The 23,513-nt window shown below is 46.9% G+C and overlaps 1 protein-coding gene across 1 annotated transcript; it reads right to left on the bottom strand.

Annotated features, from left to right (window-relative positions):
- Nucleotides 1-5,538: 5,538 nt before the first annotated feature.
- On the bottom strand, nt 5,539-14,521 carry LOC142575950 (glutathione S-transferase-like). Its single transcript, XM_075685786.1, has 3 exons — nt 14,348-14,521; nt 10,129-10,397; nt 5,539-6,192 (listed from the first exon to the last, which is right to left on the bottom strand). Exons 2-3 carry the CDS (start codon nt 10,392-10,394, stop codon nt 5,796-5,798), a joined length of 663 nt encoding a protein of 220 aa, XP_075541901.1. The 5' UTR covers nt 10,395-10,397; nt 14,348-14,521; the 3' UTR covers nt 5,539-5,795.
- Between the last annotated feature and the right edge of the window lie 8,992 nt (nt 14,522-23,513).

The following is a 23,513-nucleotide window of genomic DNA, read 5'->3' as shown; positions in this document are numbered from 1 at the left end:
GCACTTCACTCAACAGAAGAAATCGGAGCCCTCCTTTTGGCGTCCGGGGGCAGCTGTTTTTATACTCTCGCAGTTGAGGGCAAGAAGGAACCCCTCAAAAGACGAGCACGTGAATGTACAATGGGCTAATGGTGACGCACACTGTCGTAGCGCTGCCGTAGCACCATGTCGAGCACGATCTCGTAGCACCCTGTCGTAGCGCTGCCGTAGCACCATGTCGAGCACGATCTCGTAGCACCCTGTCGTAGCACTGCCGGTCGGGCACAATGACTGTAATGAGAGGATGATCCCTGCTTTCGCATCGCCTGGTTCGGGCACAATGACTGGAATGAGAGGGTGATCCTTTGCGGTCGCATCGCCGCAGTCGCGCCTGGAAACACCTGCCGATGAGCGTTGCGGCGACGACGATCGGGCCAAAATGTCTGCCGCCCCGCCGCAGTCGCGCCGGCAAAACCACGTGTCGCAGGCGAAACGCAACACGGCCTTTCCCGCACTTCGGAAGAGTGACTCGGAATATTTTTGCCGAGAGGCCTTCGCCTATGCCTAGAAGTTCCACGCACAACTTCAATAGCTGCTTTGTTATTGTTGAGGCTCGCCAATCACCATTTCCAGTTGTGAAAACTTTAAAAACATGTCGGAATATTTGCGGGCTTCACACCAAGCATGAAAATCACCTATTGGCTTCAGAGATGTTGAAAAGGGATAAAAGTCATGCCCATAAAAAATCTAGAATAGTTCTATATCCTTCCAGGTCATGCGTTTTGGAAATCGGACGTCAAACACCCTGTACGGCTGCTTGCTCTCCCGGACACAGAGTTTGCAGTTGATGGTGTAATCAATAAATGAGACATGTTCATTAAGCTGCTTAATAACTTGCACCATATATCAAATATATATGCGGTATCCAGGACAGATAAATGTCGACTCGGATGGCTCCAGTTTAACAAACTCTTCAAGTTCAGCATTTGTTATGCCCCACTTAAATAAACAAGAATAGCTAAACTTACCCCGTGCGACATCGTTAACAACGGCTCAACTATTCGCTATCTTGAGCACGATAAAATTTATAACTTCCGTACAAGAAACGCAAAAGGGATAGTTTTTCCCTGACTCCCCGGCGGCACTCACATCGCTTGCAGCACGAATATGAAAACAACTGTTGCTATAATAATTTATGAAGAACTCAAAAAGTCCACAATGGCAAGCCACGAAATATTATTTCAATGGATGCCGGACATTGTACTCTTGCAGGCAAGCCGATGCAGCAGCACGACAAGCGCGTTGAAGAATTGACGTTTCCCCCTACTATCAGGAAGTCAACTGCGCTGCATTTTAAAAGCAACATCATTCGAAATAGGGGTAAAGATGTAGGTGGAGTAAAATTCGAAGAGTTTCTATCTATGTTATATTCATCCGCTTATATAATTCTACATCCGGTCGAATTTTGGTAGAAACATATGAACTCTTATTCATCGGTAAGTATTCAGCGACAAGTTTTTAGGTTTCTGCATTCAATATTCCGCATACTGTAGCCAATTAAGTTAGTTGGATTTGGAAGAAAAAAAAAAGTTTTTCTGTTGAATGTTGTGAATTGACCTCTGCACAAGGGATAATTATGCGTGTCATTAACATTTGCTAGCTTAATGCCTTTGACCGAAGGTTCAGCTGAGTCAACGTCTCGGGGAATGTTCAATATCTCCGCGGCTCTAATTTGCAGCTTGCTAAGTTTTGAATGTTGCTTGAGGTCGTTTGCGAGGTAGGTAGAGCCAATATGGCAAGAAGATATAGCCGGATATGAAACGAAGTTTTGAACTTAAATGGCCCGCCTGATCGAATACGCCAAAGCCTCAGTAATTTCTGCAAAGAACGCCTGTGAAAGCTTAGGTGTATTTGCAATTCCTACGTCCGCTAAACTTAAATAAAGTTAAAGATTACAAGGTTGTCTCATACTTCCCATGAAAGCTATTGCGTTTGCCTTGTTTCTTTGTGCGTTTCTTTGCTTTTTTATTAATTGTTTGCCTTTGCCACATTACTGATGTTGAAACTGTCAAGTAGTGACTAAACTAGAATGTTAATTACGCACGTCAACTGAGGAAATTTTAATATATTCCTATGCTGGTCTTGTTGGCATCACCTAATGGTCTTCCCCAGTACCTCACCGCACCGCATGAATGCAAACGCAATCTCAAAAAATATGTTTAAAAGTTTATTTTACGCAGTCTACTACTCCTAACTGATTCACTATTCACGTGTTTTTACGCCAGGATTATGCGTAAGAACAAATTCTAGCCAATCCCGATGTTGGACGTGCTATTAGTGATGGTAACTCGACGACGGCAATGAGCACTTACGAACAATAAATATCTTTATGGACTCAACGCCAGCGCTTTGTGTTCGATCTTGCGGATTTTAATTGCTCCTATAATATTCGATGCTATGTGCTTGTGTCTTTTGTTTTACGTTGTGTCTTTTGTTTTGATCGCTCTTCGACCCATTTGTGGTAACCTCGCTTTTATTGTATCCACCCATCTGTCGCTTTTGTGTTATCTTTTTTTTGGGCGGGGGTGTTACAAATTTTAGTGGGAGTCTGTTCTGCTAGTGAAGAAGCATATTTCACAAATACAGCTTAGGAGGAGGAGGAGGAAATAAAGAGAGAAGGCAGGGATGTTAACCAGAAATGCGTCTGGTTGGCTACTCTAGTCTGAGGGACGGGAGAGGGGGAACAGAAAGATGAGATGGAGGGGGAGGGGGAAGGGAGACAACTACAGCCTAACCTCACAATCCTCCCTATATTGTCCCTTTGCTACTTTCCGTGGAATGCTCCTCTGCGGCTACTCCGTTGGCAGTGATAAATATCAGGGCCCGTATTCGCAACGTGCTCTTACACTAGAGTTGTTTGTATGAGAGAAGACTCGAGCTAAATCTGATGTTGGGCCTATAATTATCGAAGGTGGCTGGCCCATCGCACAGGACATTTGCGAAAGAAAAGGTTTTGGGAATACGGCCCTGGCCGGCTTACTTGTCGCCGCCTTCGTCTGACACCGATGCATGTGGAGGCTGCAGTGGCCATAACGCATCGATTGGTGCGTGCTAACCCGACGTGCGCGGGCCATTGCGAATTACGGTCTTAACGTCAGTGCGACAACGACTTGCCCACGTAGGTTTCCCAGGCAATAATAATAAAAAAAGAGGAATATCTTGTAGGTTAGAATGAAGTGCCAGCGGCCATATTCACGAAATAATTATCTTGCGCTAGAACTGTAGTAAGAAGCTATTTAAGCCAATAATGACGCTGGAGATGTTATTAGCGAAGATGATCGGCCAGCGGCAAAGATCACTTACGAAAATAAAAAGCTTTGTGAAATTGGTCCCAGCTTTATTTTTGACATGCGATCGTTTTAATATCTAACGTTTACTAGTCCGAGAACATGCGAGAAAGATGAAATTGGTAATCGGTAACACCGCGTATTGTAATTTATGAAGCCTAAAAGTTCGCGCTGTCTTAGATTAACCGAAAGCCTTTGTGAAGTCCCCTGATGTAGCTTTAGTACAAAGTCATCCCAATTTTCATATGAACGCCTGATTGGAAAAGTAAATTATAGCGCACGGATATCATACCTAAAGTGAATCGGTGTACTCATGGGCGTTTATGTTTGTGCTTTGTCAAAGAATAGTGCGAATCGCACTTGAATTCGTTCGAAACATTGAGTAGACCAGATAGCGGGGCCCCAGAGCCCACAAGCGCAGTTTCGGGCTGCGAAGCTCGTTGAGTGTCAGAGGTCGAACGCGCTTAGACAGCGCGGACACGGGGAACGCGAATGTTATATTCTTCAGACGACGAGAACGTTGATCATGACGAACGTTCCAAGCTGTTTATTCACACTGCTTCCGGAATCAAATTTGGCACGACACATCTCATCAATCTGCCGCGCAGTGAGTCACGTTTCTTGGCGGTGAACTTTTTACTCAGAAGACAGACGGATTTTACATTCTTTAGAGGGCGATTATAATGACGACTGAATGTGAAGCTGTGCCTCATCTCTCGTCTTCTCGAAGCTCAACGAAATGTCATCGAACACGGGGGTCACAGACAGACAGCCTGCCAGGACACCATTTTTTGTGCAGTCCACGCGACACTTCTGAGTGTACCGGTGACGTTACGCTGTGAAATGTCACCGACATTGGGCAGCGCGGTACTTCAATACCTAAACATGGCATTATGCTGTACCCGCGTTGAGCTACGTGTTCCGTAATTGGCCTCATGCTTGCGGCGAACCTGCATCCCTTATTCACAAACGGTCGGGCCTAGGCTTGAATTTCAATTTTGACTCCACTGAGTAGTGGCTCTACGAACGAGTAAGCACCAAGTAGATTAACTACCACCGAATAGCGATACTGTATATGCTTCATGTACGTTAACTCTGCCACTGAGCACAGCCATGTAAACCTTTCCATTAAGTGGACACTGCCACCTCTCGAATTAAGAAAATACTGTGCTTCAATAAAAGCTCCTCGGCAATTCATACCAGGAGTAATTACTTGAGAAAGAGAGGGAATTATATATATGTTGGTGGTGCTAGACCTGTTTGAAAAGGAGCAGGCAGCTGAGTATGGCTCACTATAGAAGCTTCAGACGCGAAGTTCTATAGTGAGCTTAGTGTCTCCGACATTAGCCTGCGGTTGGAATAAGTCCTAAAAAACAACGCCACCTGTTACAAAAATTGCTCTCGCAAATCGCCGTGGAGGGTCATTGAAAGGGCGTGACGTTTTCACTTGAGGAGCTGCGGTACTGAGCAGTAAATTATTATGCCGTGTTGAAAAATAAATGAGGCTTGCCCTTGCCCCAGTGCCGCAAGGGCAAGGAGCAAGCTGAATTAAAATAGTACTCCTTAGGGCAATAAATGACTTCCAGATTTCATGGTCTGTTAACATGAACCACGTATCTCAAAGGTAAGATGAACAAGTTTTGGGATTTGGAAGATTTACGGTGGTTTGGAAAGCTACGACACCACAATTCAACTCCCGAAGTTTTCTCGATGGTGCGCATGGCAAGCTCCGCATTCACCGTTAAAATTTTCGTCGGATCTCCTCTCCACTTGCGCGCCGAGCGTAGCGGCGAAAGACCTGGAACGACAAAATGCCGCCAACGCGGGAGTCACGGGAGCGCTGCACATGAGACACGCGCCTCACCGATACACAGGATGACCCCACAATCGTCTTCACATCTTCACCACTAGAGCCCGTTAACCGACTCGCAGTGCCTCTCACTGCTGCTGCTGCTGCTCATATTTTGCTGAGTTAAAGAGACTTGACATGACTCGTGGCCCGTTAAACTATGATTTTCGCATTCAGACGGAGAAAAGATATGATGACAAGCTGAAGACTCGTTTTTATTTTGAAAAATTGTTCAGCTGCCCTTTGAGATGACCTACACAGATCAACAGCAGTGGGTTGAGGCGGAGTTGCTTAAGTGTCAAGTCAAGGTAGTGGTATCCTGCCTACACTCTCCAAGGTATTCTAACCTTCTAGAAGGTATTCTGCCTTCTTGAATACTGGGATGAAAGGTCTGAATTCTAGATCACCAACGTGCCGCAGTGAGTCACCTTTGTGCTATAGTCCATGCGGATGCCAATTTTCTTTTTCTTTCATGAAACTCCCTCCACCTTGCCGGCTTTGGCAGAACAGATTTTTCACATAGTCAGTTTATTCAAGCAGAGGGCCTTTTTTATTATTTGGAGGCGCTAGAGCGCTAAAGTTGGTCCCACGTACGAGAAGCAAGCGATCGGCCGGGCGGTTCACTTCTTGAAGCCCCACTTGCGGTGGGGGCCCAAGATGGGGTACTTGTGGTACTTGTCCGAGGCGAAGTACTCCTTCAGGTTAGGCAGCTCCTCGAACTTCTTCAGGTACTCGACGATGTGCGGGTGCCGCTGCACGGCCTCGCCCCTGAACTCGCGGTGCCAGTCGAGCCCCTCGTAGAGCAGGAAGTCCACGTACGTGAGCCTGTCTCCCAGGGCCCACTTGTGGCCGGCCAGGTGCTCCTCCCAGGGCTTGAGCACGTTGTCGATGTTGTCCGCGTACGCCTTAAGCACCTCCTCGTAGTTTGGGGTCGGAGCCGTGGAGGTGAGCAAGCGCGTGGACAGGTCCCGGGCCTGCTGCTCTAGCACGTCCAGCTCGAGGGTCTCCTCCTCGTTCCTGGGAAACGCGGTCGCAGGTTGGAGAACGGGACGACGAGAAACAGTTTTGCGTCTCACCGCCTCATTGTGAATCAGTTTTTGAGCGCGGCACAGCCACTTCTTTTCGCGAAATACTTCAAGGGACGCTCTGTGAAGAGTTTACAAGTAGGCTGGATTGGCGGATTATATTTCTACATTCACTGAGAGCATAGGCATGGAAATCCGGAAGCCAAGTATTTAGCAAATACGGAAGACAACGTCACGTAGAAATTTTTGTACCAGCACTTGTTATCATTACAAATTTTGATCATGTCTGGGATAGTTAAGCTATAGTTGTATTGTAATCAAGTTAACAACATTTTTCTTAATCGTCTACCTTACGACCAAACAATTTGTGTGAAAAACGTGTTACACACTTGTTTCATCTTGTTCGTCTGTGCATATCATCTTTGTATTTTGTTCACCCTGCCTGGACTTCTTGTCCGCAGTATTGTATAAATAAATAAATAAATAAATAAATAAATAAATAAATAAATAAATAAATAAATAAATATTCGTCAATAACGGAGGATCGCGCTTCTTCAGCAAGTAAGCAAAGAATCAACGTGGCAAATTTTGGTTCAACTCATAGAAACGTCCACAAGGCGTGAAAATACCTTAAAAGCAGCAACGTCACCACAATTTCGGTTTTGAGCGAAACTCGAAAAACAGAACTTGCGCCGTCAATTTCTCCAGTAATCAGCTTTATGTAGCGAAGGAGGTAAAAACAGTGCGAAGGACAGGAGGAAAGCACAGACGACGTACACAACGCTGACTGACAACCACTTTTTGATGCATATTCAGCTGCAATCTATATATGAACACATATGCACAGAGCGAGTAAGCGCCTTCTAAGTGGACGTTAAAGACTTGTATTGTTCTTTGCCACTTGAGTTTGCAAGCGATGAAGCTAGCAAGTGCATTGAGTGGTTTAGGTGCACACAATTTCAGAACACGTGTGACATTCATTAGACAGCTTTTAATAATTGCTTAGTTTTTACCTTCACGGAACTTTCGTCAGTCATAAGGATACTTTTCTTGCATTCAAACCGAAGGCGTTTCGATTGGATCGTGTCTAGCAGCGGTACTTAGCGATATCTTTTATTAGCGCGATATGAATGACGGGTGCCTTACGACTAGCCTCCGAAACACAGGTGCTGTCAAAGTGTTCCGCTTTGTTGCTGACTTCCTAGTTTTTCGCCGGACTAACCAAACTGGCCAACAGTAATCTGTAGATGCGATTTTTTGACGCATTTCGTTATGAGATGAAGCGTTTAGTACTGACATCTCAGCTACCACCTGACAATAAGTTGCGATTATTGGACATGGAATTGAACTTTAGGTTAGACCCCCTGTGCTGTTGCTATGAATTCCGCTTGTGCAAAAGCCTTCTACCTTATCCGTCCGCCCATTCGAAATTCGTTAAACGAAGCATCGCTAAATCTTGTCTCAAGGGAGCACTAGACCCGTCATGTCATCATCAAATGAGAAGTAGTTCTCTGCGCCGAGAGCAGCGGGTACAGCATGCTGGATATCCGACACCGTTGTTAATCTCCATAGCGGGACGGTTATGAGCCACTATGAGACGGCAAAAAGATAGCGAGGACAAGAATGATCCACACAGTGTACATTCTAGTTTGACTGCCATTCCGTACGTGCGCGATCTTTCCCCTAGGCCTATGCATTCTCGCATGCAAAATGCCACAAAAGCCCTTCTACGCTTCTTGAATTACACTGGATTGTGTGAATGCTTGTGACAGTGGAGATTCCTCCGCGATGACTGTGAATGAGTGATTATTATTTTCCTTTTCTCTCCTTAGTTGTTATTCTTTTTCCCCCTCCCCAAGTGTAAGGTAGCCAATCGGGCGTGTCTTTGGTTAACCTCCCTACCTTTCCCTCTTCGTTTCTCTATCTCAAGAAAAATGGGATAAAGGTTGTATTCACTGTACGCACTAAACTTTCCGATATTACTGTAGAGTGAACAAAGAGAAAGAGAGATACAGCAAAGAGGGGAAAGGCAAGGAGGCCAACCAGACGAACGTCCTGTTTGCTATCCTACACTGGCAGTGAGGGAAAGGGGGACTAGAAAAAAGAAAAGAAGAAGGAAGTGCTGACTGTGTGTAGTGAAGCACCGCGACACCAAAGTGCAGTTCCATAGCTGGTGATTCTGCGTTGATGACATCAAAGAAGGTTCAAAAAAGTGCGAGTGTGATAAGAAACCCGCACAAGCTTTTACAAACTGCACATGTAGAGTCGTATATAGGATACCGTTTTCATGCGGACGCTGCTACATATATAGCGCACACTGGCTGATGAGCTTTAGAAGAACACGCTTAGTCGCTCAGGGGCTCAGTCGCAAGTCACCCTGCTGCACACCGTATGTTGAAAAAGAACGTACGCTCCTGGAGCAACGTGCTCGTTAAATTGAAGCTTTTCTGGTCCACTAACATGGTGATTCATGCGTAAAGCGTGCCCCCTCGATCCCTACATTGCAGCGAAACGCGCTACTCATCAAACGTGTGATATACTGCAGACAACAATGGTATGTCATTACACATTCCCGTACCTTTACTACTCATAGGGATTTCTATACATTTAAACTGAAAATGCAATAAAGAATGGTTGTCAATCAGCGCGAGAGAGACAGTACGGAACGCGCGTTGAAGCGAGAGGCAGTGGGAGACATTCGCTCCCCGCTGCCTGCGCTCTTCATCACGCCAGCGTTGTGACAGCCAGTGTTCACGAGCGAGATTTGTTCATGTTTGCCTATGCGTGCATGACACCACGCTTGTTAATTTAATTAGTACTGAAATTTCTACGGCTAATAAAACTACGAACCTTAGTTCGTGTAATTGCCTAATACTTTGATATCGCTGTCAATGCTTCGCCTTTTGGGTGGAACTGCATTTTTTTATTTTTTAACTAATAAGCTGAAGCTTAGCGGTTCGCCTACCCAACCGTAAGGGAGTCCTAGCATCGGTTAACTACCAGGAAGACACGCGAAAGTGGTTGCTTATTTGTTAGAGTGCCGGAAACTCCCGCGTTCTAGGCAAGTGTGCTATGGGGTGTATTAAGTCATAAGGGCGAAACATAGGGAATACCAAAGAAACATAAGTTAATAAAGGCCGCGCCTATGATCAACGGGGAAGAAATTAAGCGCAACACTAGGCAAGAGGAACACGGAAGCTGAGATATTAGAGAGCAGATGAGAGCATAAACGTGGATGGATTACTTTTTATAGTTTCAGATTAAAAATGGAATTGGGCCGATCATGTAATGCGCTGAGCAGATGCCGCTTAGAAGTAAGCAGAGCTGGCTATCTGGTACGTGTTCATGTCTTGTGGATTAGCGCCGCAGGAGAAAAAAGAAAATAAAACAAATAGGAGACAGAAAGGAACACACAGTGAACACAAACGCTTGCATTAATCACACGAAAAATTATTTATATTTTTTGAATAAAAAATTTCACCTGTTTTAATTTTGTGTGATTTCGCGTTGCTTTAAATTCTGTCGGTTTCTGATTGATATTTAGGAAGAGTAACTGCCCTCATGTTCACCGTGTCTTCCTTCCCGTGTCGTGTTTTTACTGTGGCGTCAATACCTAAGCAACGACGAAAGCCGGTGGCACATTTAGTTAACAGCATTGGGTGCCAAGGGAAAGAGGATGCGGCCGATGACAGGCAGGTGATTAAGTGGCGTGGTAAAATGAGATCTTCAGGCATACGAAGATAGAATAACTACGGGGCGTAGCTTATAACGTATGAGAAGGGGGGGGAGGCGACTTGATATCGCTGGGAGAGCCATTTTTTCCTGCAGTGGACGTAGCTAAGATGATAACAATGATGGCGATCGTGATGAAACGAACGAGTCACATTCGCGGTTGTGGCGCTACACGGGGGTTCACCGTCCCACCAACCTGCCGGCCAAGTCGTGCTTCCTTCCCAGGTAGCGCAGGATGGCCAAGCTCTGGGTGATCTTGACGTTGCCGTCGATGTAGTACGGCAGGTTGGGGAACTTGAGTCCCAGCGTGAACTTCTCCTTGAGCCAGTCGGAGCGGTCAAACTCGGGCGCCGGGCCGAACTTGTACAGCTTGTCCTGGAACTCGACACCCTTGTACACGAGGAGGTTGCGGATGAACTGCGTCAGGCCCCGCACGTCCCAATAGCCAACTACGGGAGCCATGTCCTGAAACGTGCGAGTAAGCGGGTGTCGTTTAATCAGCGTTCGCCGGATGAGGCTTCGCATTGTAATTAAGGAGTCAACAGCTACGTAAGAAGCAAGAAAAGCGGAGCACCAAATTTTAGTGCGAGCACTCCTTAAAAAGAACTACAGTTTTTCTTTCTGTATTCCGCTTGCGTATGAAGTAACATTGAAAAACTGATAACACTCTGCTGAAGTTCACTATTGCAGTCAACGAATAACGTGACCGGTCTGCCGGCTCATTCTACGTATATAGTTACTTTCTTGGTCCCGCACAAATGTCGCGCAGACGTGGGGCGAGCGTGTGTATAACTGCCAAATGCGTTCGTTCCCATGCTCTAGTAACCAGGCTTTAAAAGGCATAGAGTTGGATCGATTAGCAGTGGCTTGGTGGACTGGTTTATGCGTCACGTTTCATTGGAGCCGCCGAGACACTCTGCGCAGCTTTGTTCGTCGTTCCGCTAATAGGCCGGCCCATTTGTTTCGAAGAAAGGGGTCACGCCGTAGGATAAGCCACCATTCACTCACCCGGGACTCCTTTGAAAGTACTATATATAGGCCTGGCCCACTTTTTTTTGGTTGTTATTTTAACGCGTGGTCAGTGGATCAGACGAGCTCTTGCCTCGGATGCTACCCTTGCTGAGGCACGCAGATTCGCCATTCGAAATTATGTCAGCGAGCCACATTAGGGCACCCTCAGTGGTGGCTCAGTGGATACTTGGCGTTCGGCCGCTGAAAATTTGTTTGTCACGCTTTAAGTGCACGTTCAAGAAACACGGACGGTCACTATTAATTCTGAGCCACTCGCTGCGGCACTTCTCACGACTTCTGTGTTGCCTCGGGGGCGTTAAGATTTGACAACGAATTATTTTGCGACGGCCTGTGTCGTGCGCGTCCACAATTTTGCTCTATTATTTCTTTTATGTTCGATTGTAGTCTACGGCAGGCCTGCCTCATCCTACATATTGAACTTATATTTCCTGATATTAGTAATATGCAGCAGCATTTTGGTTAAGATCAACGTGCTGTGGTAGTTATAATTATAGTGTTGTACACCAGGCGGGCCCGGTCGGGAAATTTGAACCGTGCCCGAACGAATCTCCCGCAAACGCGAAGATGAACCACTATGTGTCTAGCAAATCTCCCAAAATGGGATGCTGTTGCATTCTGTCGTACACAGTCACGTTTTACGCCACGCCTATTGGCATAATGTTCTGATCGAGCCGCATTGTTACAAGGATTCCTCGCAGCTTCACTTCAATAGCAGCGTAGAACGCCTCGCTAAATACGTTTGACAACTCGGCTCCACCTTCTGTCGTTTCGGCGTTCTCCACTCGTCACCTCTTTTATTTATTTTTTTTATTGCCCGAGGTGAGCCTATTCGCGGTAGTGTCGTCAGTATGAGGAAGTATGCTCGGCAGTTAAATGTCGCTGCTACGGGCACCTGCTTTGACGTAAACAAAAAAGAAGGCAGAGGCCTCGAAGCTTGCCAGGCCCTCAAGCAGGAAGCGCCAGCTGTATCAGACCTGACTTGTCCTAGGCGAGCCGACGTCTCGCTGTAATTGCTCATTCGATAAGCCGCATACGCATATTACTGTCACGAGTATAGAGACATAAATGAAAAATAAATTTGCAAGTTCTTTACATGGAACAACAAAACGGCTAAGATGGTGGTCAGTCTATCATCAGAAACTCACAATGGCCAAAGCCGTCGGTATCGTAATGTTACAAGTATCGTGATAATATGCGGTTACGAGGCACTTATGCAGGCAGGAACTCTGTATATAGAACATCGATAGCCCTTTCCCGTCAACTCTATCCTTTTTGGTATACTCTCTCTCTCTGTCTTGTCAAGCACGTGACCCCGCCTCTGGTGGCCACTGTTCTGGTGTCAGCCGCTCTCATGGTACAGCAGGTGACAAGCTAAGAAATGCATTGGCATATGCACCGCTGATATACTTGCGTCAGCCGATTATGTTCTTTCTAGTTTTCTTGACGTCACAGCGGAGGCGGGCTTCTTTACATATTGGTGTTTCCCGGTAATGTGTTTGGAGGCACAGATTGAGTGCCGTCTTCTGGGAGGAGCTTGAATTCTTACGTTGGTCACCGAGTGTAGACACAGTTTGGCTGGCCTATGCAGTTTTCTTCCTTGCTTTTTCTTACATATTTTCTTTAATTAAGAACCACTGACTACTACTATTACTACTACTACTACTTAACATCTACTGCTACTAATATCTACTGCTGCTTTACATCTAGCGGCAGTGCCGAAAAGAAGTCGGAAGTCGCGTATTTAGCTTATGGCTTCGCTTAATCGCATGAATCTCGCGCTGGTGGCAACGTTATGTGACGCTGTGTTCGACAGAACCGCGAATCATTGCATTCATTGTAACGACTGACTTTGTACATTCCTCTATGTGCTTGGGTACATGTAGACGAGTTGTCGCCGTAGAATGCGTAATTCGCCAGTGAGTGGTAGAAAAGGGGCGCTATAACGTAAAACTATTCCAAACTTTTCTATTCCGATTCTGCAATCAGCCCACCGCGATTGGTCAAAAACTTTTTTGGACCACCCCCACTTCACCGGTCTGTTACACGACTTCACGAAAACCGGGATAGCTCCCCATCTGATATGACGTGTGCACAGTGATTATGCATAATTTGACCGAACAAAACAAAAATAGTTATTTCTGATTCGACGCCTTTTCGCCATTAGCCTTCGGCGATTGGTCAAAAGTTTTCGGGCCGCACCCGCTTCACTTGCCTTTCACGCGACGTCACAAAACCGCAAAATGTTACCGCGTCAAAATGGCGTGTACGCGTTAAAGATGCATTAATATGCCGAACAAAACTGAGTTTTCTTCTGAATAGCCGCAGGCTACCCCGTTCCGAAAGGAATAAAAGATGGCTGCCGCCGATCGCTCCGGCACTGGCTACTCGCCCCTGCCGGGGAGAATGCGTTTATTTGCGTGTAATAAAACAATTTGCGTGGCCGTTTAACGTTTTCGAGAACTTTCGGCACGTTTACGACCTCTTTCTGCCAACTCTTCTTTGCTGAGGATCTGTTTTAGCGTCATTCTTAAGCTTCCATTGCATGCCGCCGCGATTGTCGACGAGCCACCGCAAGCTAAGTAAGAGAAAGCGGACCAATCGCAGACGCCGGCACCACGCTCTTCATCCGTTTATAGATATTCAGTGCAGTGGTTCGGCCCCATCGAATTCCTCTCCACTTGAGCATGCTCCTCGCCTCTTGTGAGCCAATTAGACAAGGCAAACAGCTCAGTGCGGACAATGTTATTCGTTTTTCAAGCGAACAAGCGACCTCCTATGAACGAGGGGAGCATTTGATTGGTTTGTTCAGACAATCCTGCGGGTGACCGCCCGATGCTTGCGGCGGCGGTTACGCAAATTTGACGTCAGGAGATTGGAATAAAATATTATTGGAACTGTTTTACGTTATACCGCCCAAGGTACCGAAAGAACGAATGCCGCAATGTCGTTGCGAGTACCTTTACCGGAGAAAAGCTAATGAATGCACGACGCGCGCACCGTGGGTGCAGGGCGCACAAGTTCAAAGCTCAGCACAAGTCGTTTTGTGTCGTTTACTTTGACGCGCTGGTGTTTGTTGGCTATTGCTGTACCTTTTTATTGCGCTGAAGTGACCTACGTGACTGCACAACTAAAGTGCGCTTTACTAAGAAACAAACTCAAAACAACGCGCGCAAGCCTGTCCGGAAATGCGCTGCAGCTCGCGTTTTGTGGCGCACAGTTCGTCGGCGCTTGTTGCAAAGCGACGACTATAAATGCGGGGCGGGGCGGTTCGGCCGCGTCTCGTCGCGGCTGCGTGCACCCTCGCGTCTGTCGTGGCCGTTCGCCGACCGGTCTCTCGACGCGGTACGCCCATTCTCGCGCAAACCCACAACTCCCGCACTCACCGTTCAGATGCCTCGTTTCTGGGGAATTCTCGAAAGCAACGGCAACCGCGGATTCGGTACTTTCTCGTGGCCGACTTTGCACCCGTCTCACTGCGCACCCCACCGGCAACTGAGTGAATCGCGTACCCAACCAGCGGAACCACGCCGAAAGACCTCCCAGACAAGCCAGTCTGGCCGTGTCTCTCTCTCTCTCTTTCTCTCTCATTGGTCGCGCCACGTGATTCCTGCGTACATCCATAGCAAAAATGCTACGCAGACTGAAAGCGACGAACAAAACGGCAAAGAAATTGCCAGAGAGGGAACCGGACGCCGGCGCATGGTTGTTAGGTGGTGTTGGTTGTAGCGGAGGAGGCTTGCCCTCTCCCCCATCAAGTCTTTGACGGTGCTTTGACCTCTTGCGCCGGCAGAAGCCAAAGCCGCCGCCACCGCCGCGCCGCCGTCAATGCAAGAGTGTGGGACGCAGCTTGCCAGGTCTCTGTACACCCAGTACACCCCCTCTCCCCCCACTCGAGTGTGCGCGAACTTGTCTGTTTGCGAAGTGCTGCGCGCGCCCGTCTGAGAACGCTTATCTCCGTGCGTGTACGCACACACACACACACACACACACACACACACACACACACACACACACACAAGACGGCGCTGTTTGACATTGCTTTTTCCTCGCGCATCCCTTCGCGCAATAGATTGCCAACCCAAACCGGATGCCTGGCAAGACAAGCCGTTAACTTCCGCATTGTCGGGTTTCCCGTCCAAGTTTGCTGCGTTTCATCATGTTCGCTCGTTTAAAACCAAGAGATTAAGCGTCACCCGCGGGTTGCTCATCAGGCATGATCTCAGCCGGTGACCGTGAAATCCCGTAGCCCCACCTGCTGGCTGGCCATGAACTTACGCGGCATATATATGGCATATCTGCGACGAGCAGCTTCTATGTTTAGAAACGCACGACGCACCTCCGTGGCTGCGTGCCACGCCGTGTGTTCTTCTGTGGCAGAACTTAAGTCGAGCAGACGTGCAGTACATTCTAAAAAGGGGCGGTGATCATGCAAGTGTCGGAACGCATGTGGCTGATCGCACGGAAAATATTAAGAAGTTCTTCTGTATTTCTTAAAGAAGCTGTTCTTGCGCGACTGCTCGGTTAAAAGAGATGCTGTCTCGAACAAGAGCTCCATTTACTTGATTTACGTAGAACTATTTGACTTGCCAGGGATTATGCCCGTTGCCATCAGAAGTACTGCATCACAAAGCAACGAAAGCACTTCAACGCTTGTTTGAAGACGCCAGCCTTCGTGACGTCTTGTGTCATGTGGAATGTGTCTCATTCGTGCACACGAAAACAACTTATTTACCCCCCTATAAATAAATAAATATATATATATATATATATATATATCCAAGTGAGAGGCGAGAAGAAGTAGCTGAGTTCTCGCGGTCGTCTGAAGGAGGCCGGTTCACATCCGATTCTGCTTGAATGGCTTGGCATGAAGCATAGGTCTTCCAAGGAAACCATTACTTCTTGCGGGTGAACGTGACGAGACTGGGTGGGCCTGGCGCTGCCATGCCATCTGATGTGTAGAGCTACTGTACTGTGCAGGCTACTGCCGGAGCCTGCACAGTAACTCTAGTCTGATGGTTACGTCTATCATCCATTCTTCCTGTCCTCATCATCGTCTTTCACCACTATTTCTCACTATGTCTTGGTCTCCTTTCCTCGTTCTCCTGTGCAGAGTAGCAGGCCCGAGCATATGCTAGCTCGGGCCAACCTCTTTGCTTTTGTTCTGATCTGTTTCTCTCTTTGCTCTAATAAATCCTCCTCCTCCTCCTCCTCCTCTTCTGTAGTTTCATGGATGAACAGACTGTGTGGAAATCACAATTAGAAACAGCTTTGCGACAGATGTAGCCACACAAGCTTGTTATTTTTATCTCTTTACTGTCTAACGCTAGCTGCAAAGTTATTTTACCAGGTACCTTTATGGTATGAAGGCTAGGAACAGGGATGAGGTGCCTCAGAAAGGCTGGTCAACGTTTCGACAGGATGACCTATTTTCGTCAAAGGCGGACGCCAAAATCCGCCGTAAAGTCCGCCTTTGACGAAGATAGGTCCTCCTATCGAAACGTTGACCAGCCTTTCTGAGGCACCTCATCCCTGTTTATAGCCTATTTAATACCACAGTGTGCTACTCCATCTGTGAGCCCCTTTTTGATTTAGGTACTTCTATACTGCGCCAAGGTTACCACTTAAGTTTAGGACGGAGGCGGAACGACACTCGAGCTACCGACTACTGTGTCGTTTGACTCTTTGAAATAATAATAATAATAATAATAATAATAATAATAATAATAATAATAATAATAATAATAATAATAATAATAATAATAATAATAATAATAATAACATATTTATGTTCACTGCGGGACGAGTGCCTCTCCCAGCGATATCCAATTACCCCTGCCTTGCGCTAGCTGATTCCAAGTTTCATCATACGACCTATACTTTTCTGAAGTCCTCGAGTGCGCTTTCCTCATAACGCTATTTTTCCTCAATAAAGTTATTCTCTCTCTCTCTCTTTCTTTCTCCCTCCTTCCCTCTCGCTCTCCCCCTTCCCCCTCTCACTTCCTCCCTTTGGCACCCATTCCGTAATTCTTGTAGACCGCCGGTTACTTGCTCTACATATTATATGGCTAGCGCAGCTCCATTTTTTTCTTCTTAATGTCAACTGTAATATAGGATACACCAGTTTGCTCTGTACCCACAACGGTGTCTCCCTGTCTCGATCATTACGTTACGCCTGACGTTTTTTCTTTCCATTGTTCGTTGCGTTCCCCTTTCTTTCGATTTTTTTTCTCGTTTTTCTTTCGTGGTGGGTTTTCGAAATACTCGTATCTACACATAGCAACGTTATTCGACATCGCTTTAAGCCAGCTCGTTGCCGTGTGTGCGTGCCGGACAGCGAGTCTGTGGTTAAACAGGCGTAACGTCCTCACTATAGCTCTTTTTTTCCCCCTGTATTTATGTAATACTTCCATTGTGTGTTTCTGCGCCTGGAGGTTTGCTTGCCAAGGACTTCGGAAATACGTGACGAGCGTTGCTGAGCACGTCTGGCTACAAACACAAGCGCTCGACTGCCTCTCCATCGGTTAGCAGGCGCCTGTTTCGTACTTCTCTATTTACGTACACACGGAAAGCCAAATAGGGGAGACAAACAACGACATGCGATTAAGTGACGCCATTAACGAGGCGCAGTCGTGATGCAAACCCTTCCGCGCGAGATCTCGCACCTGTGCGAAGCGCGATAATTGTCGAGAGCGTGGCACGATCTCCTCAATGTCAACCACGACTGCTTCCCAGGCACGGACCAGCCCTGGTTGGTTGTAGTGACAGAGACGCCCACGCTTCCTTGAGTGCGCACGCATGTTCGTGCCACACGGAATGTTTTTGGCAGCGACTGAAGGAATGCTTTACCGCATGAACTCCTGTAGACTACAGTCTGTTCCAGCGTTTTATGCTAGGGACTTGTCACGACATAGCCGAACGCGCTCACCGGCACTATCGCCAAATCCCTATCCTATATGCCTTATATTGTGTAAGACCCGGTAATAGATATCCTGTATACTATTTGCACCGGAGTTAAGAAAACAAAGAAAGAGAACAAAGAAACCTCGCGAACCAAAGTCCTGTCTCAACCCAGATTTCAAAAACGAAAGAACTATTTGCCCCGTGCCATCACCTCGTGTGCCACAGGCACCGCAGTCAAAATATCCCAAAATATATGCGCACTGTTAATTCTCTCGCCCTTGTTCGGTATCATCTCTTTGTATTCAGGGTGTCTCTCTCATCTTGAGGCATGCTGAGGCAGTTGAGTACGAGCGACGGCTAACGGCGCTTTCCAGTTGGAAAACAGACGCACTGATATCAAAGTACGCTCCCGAGTTCTCGCGAGAGCACTTATGAAGAATTTTCACCGCTGCTGCTTGGCCACGGCAAGGCACCATCATCTCCGAAGAGCGTAGCGAGAACAGTGTGATTACGCATGTTCAATAGACAGACCTCACGCTAAAGTTGGGGGCAAAGATTTACGTGACAAAAATTGTTGAAAAAAAAGCAACACCGCGCTTCCAAGGTTTATCTGGCGTCGTGCAGAGCAGTATATAGTGAGTGCAGCTACAGAAGCGCTATTCATACGCAGGCGGACATGGGTTAAACCAAAGCCCGAAGTCGACGTCTAGAGAAACGGAAATGATCGCTGTCAGGGTTCACAAATGCCAGTTCACATTATTGGCATATTTTGTTATCATCTAGCTGATGGTGTCGGCATCGTAACATGCGGGCCTAGTCTAGCCAGTAGCGTTTCTTTCAGTGACATAAAATTTTGTCTCAGAAGCCCTTGGGACATTTGTACCTTATAGATTGTCATAAAACAATTCTAATGTAGCACCATCTCCGCCATTTTTCTGCACTGGTGCAGAAAAATGGTGGCGATGAAAATTGCAGGAAAATTGCATTTATGCCTGACTGTGCCCTTGGCCACACATAGGAAGAGTACATAAAAAATGAGTTCATTCAAGATAGAAACGTATACATCTAAAGTTCAGAATGTCTTTATCTGGTTTACCTGGGAAGAACGCAGCTATGTTGGTTGAAGCGTCAGCGCTCGCATACGGGAACAGTGGCGACAAGGGAAGTAGTATTATAGAGTGTGCTTTAGCGCAGTGGGTTGAGTATTGACGCAGTGCGCAAAAGCATCTCTGCCAACACAAACCCAGGTTGTTTACAGCTTTTGCCATAAACATTCCACTGGACCAAGCTGTTTGGCGGCACAGTCTTTGCTCGCTGAAACAAGTATTTCAGCTTTAAAGTTTATTCCGCTATATTTCTGTGTATAGCACAGTTTGACGTCGGTTATATTATTTTATTTTCTGACCTTCAAGATGTTCACTACATTCAGGATTTCGTCGTGCTTGCATTCGAAAAGCGCCTTCATGGGTGATGCCTTGACCATTGGTCTGACTTCAGATTCTTGAGATTGCCAATAAGTCTTGCGCATATATTTAGATATATGTATGTGCCACGCCTTGCTCTATGACATGCTGTATATGCGGGTCATATTGTCACAAGATTTTGTCACTAAAGTTGCTCATACCTTGTCTGACGTTCTTGACAAAGTTATTTTTCGAAATTTTGAGAATGGACAGCCCACAAACGAAGGTCATGAAACAAGACACCAACGGCGCATGCCTTTCGTGTTAAATACGCTCAGGCTGAAATATTGAAAGCGCGAAACAATAACAGAAACCTGAAAGTAAAGTAATTTTTTTTGGCCTGGCTGTGTTCTATGTCCGAGATCGGCCCACGCAAGAGGCCGCGTTTCTACCAGAAAGCTCGCCTTCGCGCGTTTCGTTCGCCGCCAGAGTTTCCCGGTAAACATTACGGTTACGTAAGTTGCAGTTGCCGGGAAGCGCGAGAAGCATCAGGAATCTTTGAATGCTATCGCGTTGCGCTCTTAAAAGGCGAAGCTTAAGCGTCCACCGAATTTTTCAGCCTTCGGGTTGCTGTCCCTGAAGAGCCCTTGTGACGCGGGTTTGACTCTGCTCAACCTGGGACAAATTCAATTGATATTTTTCACCGTTGTAGAGCGGCACATTCCCTGGGGCAGATTCCCAGTTACCCAAGCCGGCGTCAGAGATGTTCATCGAAGAGCGGCGCACACCTGATGGCACACACCCAGCGACCCAAGCTGGCATCAAAGAGAAAGAGAGAGATAAAACTTTGTTATGTCCTTGATGGGGTTCAGGGGTGGCGGGGGTCGCATCAAAGAGGTTCACTGGAAGTCAGAACAGACAGAGTGGCGCATACCCGGTGCTCCAAGTCGGCGTCAGAGTTTGCTCCAACCCATTCCCACATCTAGCGTGACTCACGTGGGCCGGAAATAAGTTTGTTGAAGAGCTCCACGTATGTAGACATTGCCGCGTACTCAGTGACCCAAGTTTGTCCGATGGTTGGTTTCGAAGAACCCTCGTACTTCAGCGTAGTGTCCCCGGCTCGCTACCCATTCGACCACTGACTTCCTAGTGACCCAGGCAGGCAGGAAAACAGTTAGATACAAACATAGATGCAAATACATGTTTATGAAATTAACAGCGCTAAACTGACAAGGACTTAGGCAAAGAAGAACATGACAAGGGCGCTGTGTCCTGTTGTAGCGCCGTTAGTTTCCAAAACACGAATTACCACCAACTCTCCCCAAGTTCCTCTTCATAGATAAAAACAAACAAACATACATAGATATATAGATTGCCATCGGAAAGGGCGGGAAGTATCCTGAGAATGCTAACGCATTAAAAGGCTGAGTAAACTGGACCTTGTCGAACGCTGCAGTACATCAGAGACGTTATTAGGGACAACTTCGGCAAAAAAAAAAGAAAACTCCAACAGATCCAGCAAAAACAGACGAGCCTGAGAGGTCAAAATTTAGGAAAGAAAGCTTTTGCTGAAAAACTGCAGAAGTAAATGTACCTAATAACACTGGCGCAGGACCCGATGAAATCCTTCATACAGTTAATGAAACCTCGGTTCAAAGAGCAAGGAGCTGTTCACTAATGCCATAGAGCAATTGATTAGAATGAAGAAAATTCCACTTGGATGGCATGAAAGCAAGATGAACCTCATGTACATAGGCAAAGGTGATAAGAATCAGACGAGCTCGTACAGGCCAGTTACGGTGACGTCGGTGATATAAAGAGTGACAATGCAGGCCATAAATTTAGAGCAAAGTGGGTGGGAATAAATGATGTACGGGTGAAATTAAATTTGGAAAGGGTTCAGAGCAGGGAGACGCTTAGAGGATAATATATTTGTACTAAATCAGTGCATAGCGATTTCATATATATATATATATATATATATATATATATATATAGAGAGAGAGAGAGAGAGAGAGAACGGAGTACAATGTGTATGGGAAGGCCGAAGACGTAATGAAGGGGTGGAAATTCATCAAGGACTGGAGCAAGAATGTCCTCTGTCTCCATTATTGTTCACGCTTTATGTTAAGGGCATAGAAAGACAACTGGAAAACAGCGAATTAGGGTTTGATTTATCCTACACGCGTAATCGACAAATGGTGCAGCAGACGGTCACCGGACTGATCTATACAGATGACATGGGGCTACTAGCGGGCAATGCAAGAGATTTACAGACACTAGCGAGTATCGGTGGCAACGCAGCGACAAATCTAGGCCTTAGGTTCAGCACAGAGAAACCGGGAAGTATTATCTTTAATGAAGAGACGAGTAATTACGTGATGTCAATTCAACAGCATGTCATACCCATAGTAAAGCTTGGCGCATACATACACAAAGGAAAGACATGCTCAAGCACCCACCAAGATAATCTGAACATAAAGGGGAAGCGTAATGCAGCGATAATGAAACATAGAGCACTTTGGGGCTACAATAAATATGAAGTGGCGCGTAGAATCTGGAAAGGAGTGATGGTGCCAGCGCCAACGTTCGCAAATACCCTTCTGCGCTTCAAATCGGGTACCTTGTTGAGGTTGGCATTTAACCAAAGGTCGGTATAGGCCGGTTGGCTTTGGCAGTCCACGGTAAAACCACAAATTAGGCAGTGCAGGGCGACATAGGTTGGGTCTCGTGGCGGCTCGATTATCGCCTCCAGAGCCGGTGAAGGGGAAGACGACTCACGAGCGTGTGGGGCTAGAATAGAACCCGCTAGCGCGCTCGACCTGAGCGGCCGCGGTATCGCCCGCTCCCGAGATCCCGCCGCACCATGGCTGGCCGGCCTGAGGGCCGATTTACGCTCGTGCCGCCTATCGCCGCAAGCCGCACCGCACGCTTGCGGTCGCGCGAAAAATTGCACGTATCCAGCACTTGTGCACAAATTACCGTTTACACTGTGTGCACAGTGTATGCCTTACACATTGTAAACCGAAATTTGTGCACATGTGTTTGATACGTGCAATCTTTCGCGCGACCGCACGCGTGCGGTGCGGCTTGCGGCGATGGGCGGCTCGAGCGTAAATCGGCCCTAAATGAACCGTGGCCATGGCGGCTAGCTCTTCCCGTCGCCTCCCACAGGTCTCTTTTGAAGTCAGAGAAGCGCAGAGCAAAGTTAGCTTTGAAGAGCGACTCAGGAACATGGATCAAAATAAATGAACGGCTTAAGTGCACAAGTACCTGTACATGAAAAGCGTGGAATGGAGGAAGAGGTCGAGAAAGTTGGCAACCAAGTGCAGGGTAAGTGAAAGGGTGAAGAGACAGCCAGGAGCCGTAAGAGAGAAAGCGAGAGAAACAGAGACAGTGAATTGGATGCAAAGAATGGAAACAAAAAGGACCACGGAGATTTACAAGAATGGAAAGGAATAAATTAGAAGGGAAAACCTGTACAATAACACAAAGGGCAGTGACTTGATATTTAAGACTCGAGCTGGTTGCCTAAGGAGAAAAAACATACCGGAGCAAATATTCGCAACAAGATGAGGCATGTCTATGATGCAGCAAACATCCGGTGACCACTCAGAAAAAGAAAAAGAAAAAAAGGAAAAAGAAGAGATTATGTAGATCTAATACGAATAAATTCAAGGACACCTAAGCACTTCTTATGAGTTGTGAACGCGAAAGCATTATGTCTAATTCAACGCCGCCTAGTTATGAGCTCCTCGCGAGCAAGCGAGCGCGTTGAGACGCTTGGAAAACGCACAAGGCCGGTGCACTTTAATCTGAGACGTCATGCTACCTTGCCCGACCGCCGTAGAATCCGATGGGAACGCTCCCGAGTAAGAAGCGGTGATTTTGGCGTCACCGCTTTCGTCACGCGGGGTTTCGCAATGAAAATTTCGGTCCAAGTAGCACGATGCCACAAAGCAGAGTGTACCAGCCCGCTGCTATAGGAGGCGCTGGTTTATCCCAGTGGGCAATACACTCGCCTTCTGAGCGTGGGGCCGCAGGATTGAAATTCACTACCACCAACGTCTTTCCTTTCGACTTTATATTCTCTTTCTATATAACATTAATTTCTGTATAGCGATTACCGAGTCGAAGTTAGGACGCAGGTGAGAGCTTGCGCGGACAACGAACGCCCTCTCCCGTCATGCAACACCTGGTGCGTGCAAATCCTGTTTTTCGACGATGGTAGGCGCGCACCGGTGCG

The sequence above is a fragment of the Dermacentor variabilis genome, chromosome 3 (genome assembly GCF_050947875.1).
Source record: "Dermacentor variabilis isolate Ectoservices chromosome 3, ASM5094787v1, whole genome shotgun sequence".
Taxonomy (NCBI): domain Eukaryota; kingdom Metazoa; phylum Arthropoda; class Arachnida; order Ixodida; family Ixodidae; genus Dermacentor; species Dermacentor variabilis.
Note: the sequence above shows the minus strand (reverse complement) of the source record. Positions and strands in the feature narration are given on the sequence as shown.

Excerpts from the sequence above, each read along its gene's own strand:
- LOC142575950 (XM_075685786.1), bottom strand. The coding sequence starts at position 10,394 with ATGGCTCCCGTAGTTGGCTATTGGGACGTGCGGGGCCTGACGCAGTTC. Across the intron at positions 6,193-10,128 it reads AAGCACGACTTGGCCGGCAG|GAACGAGGAGGAGACCCTCG; the intron begins GTTGGTGGGACG and ends CGCGTTTCCCAG.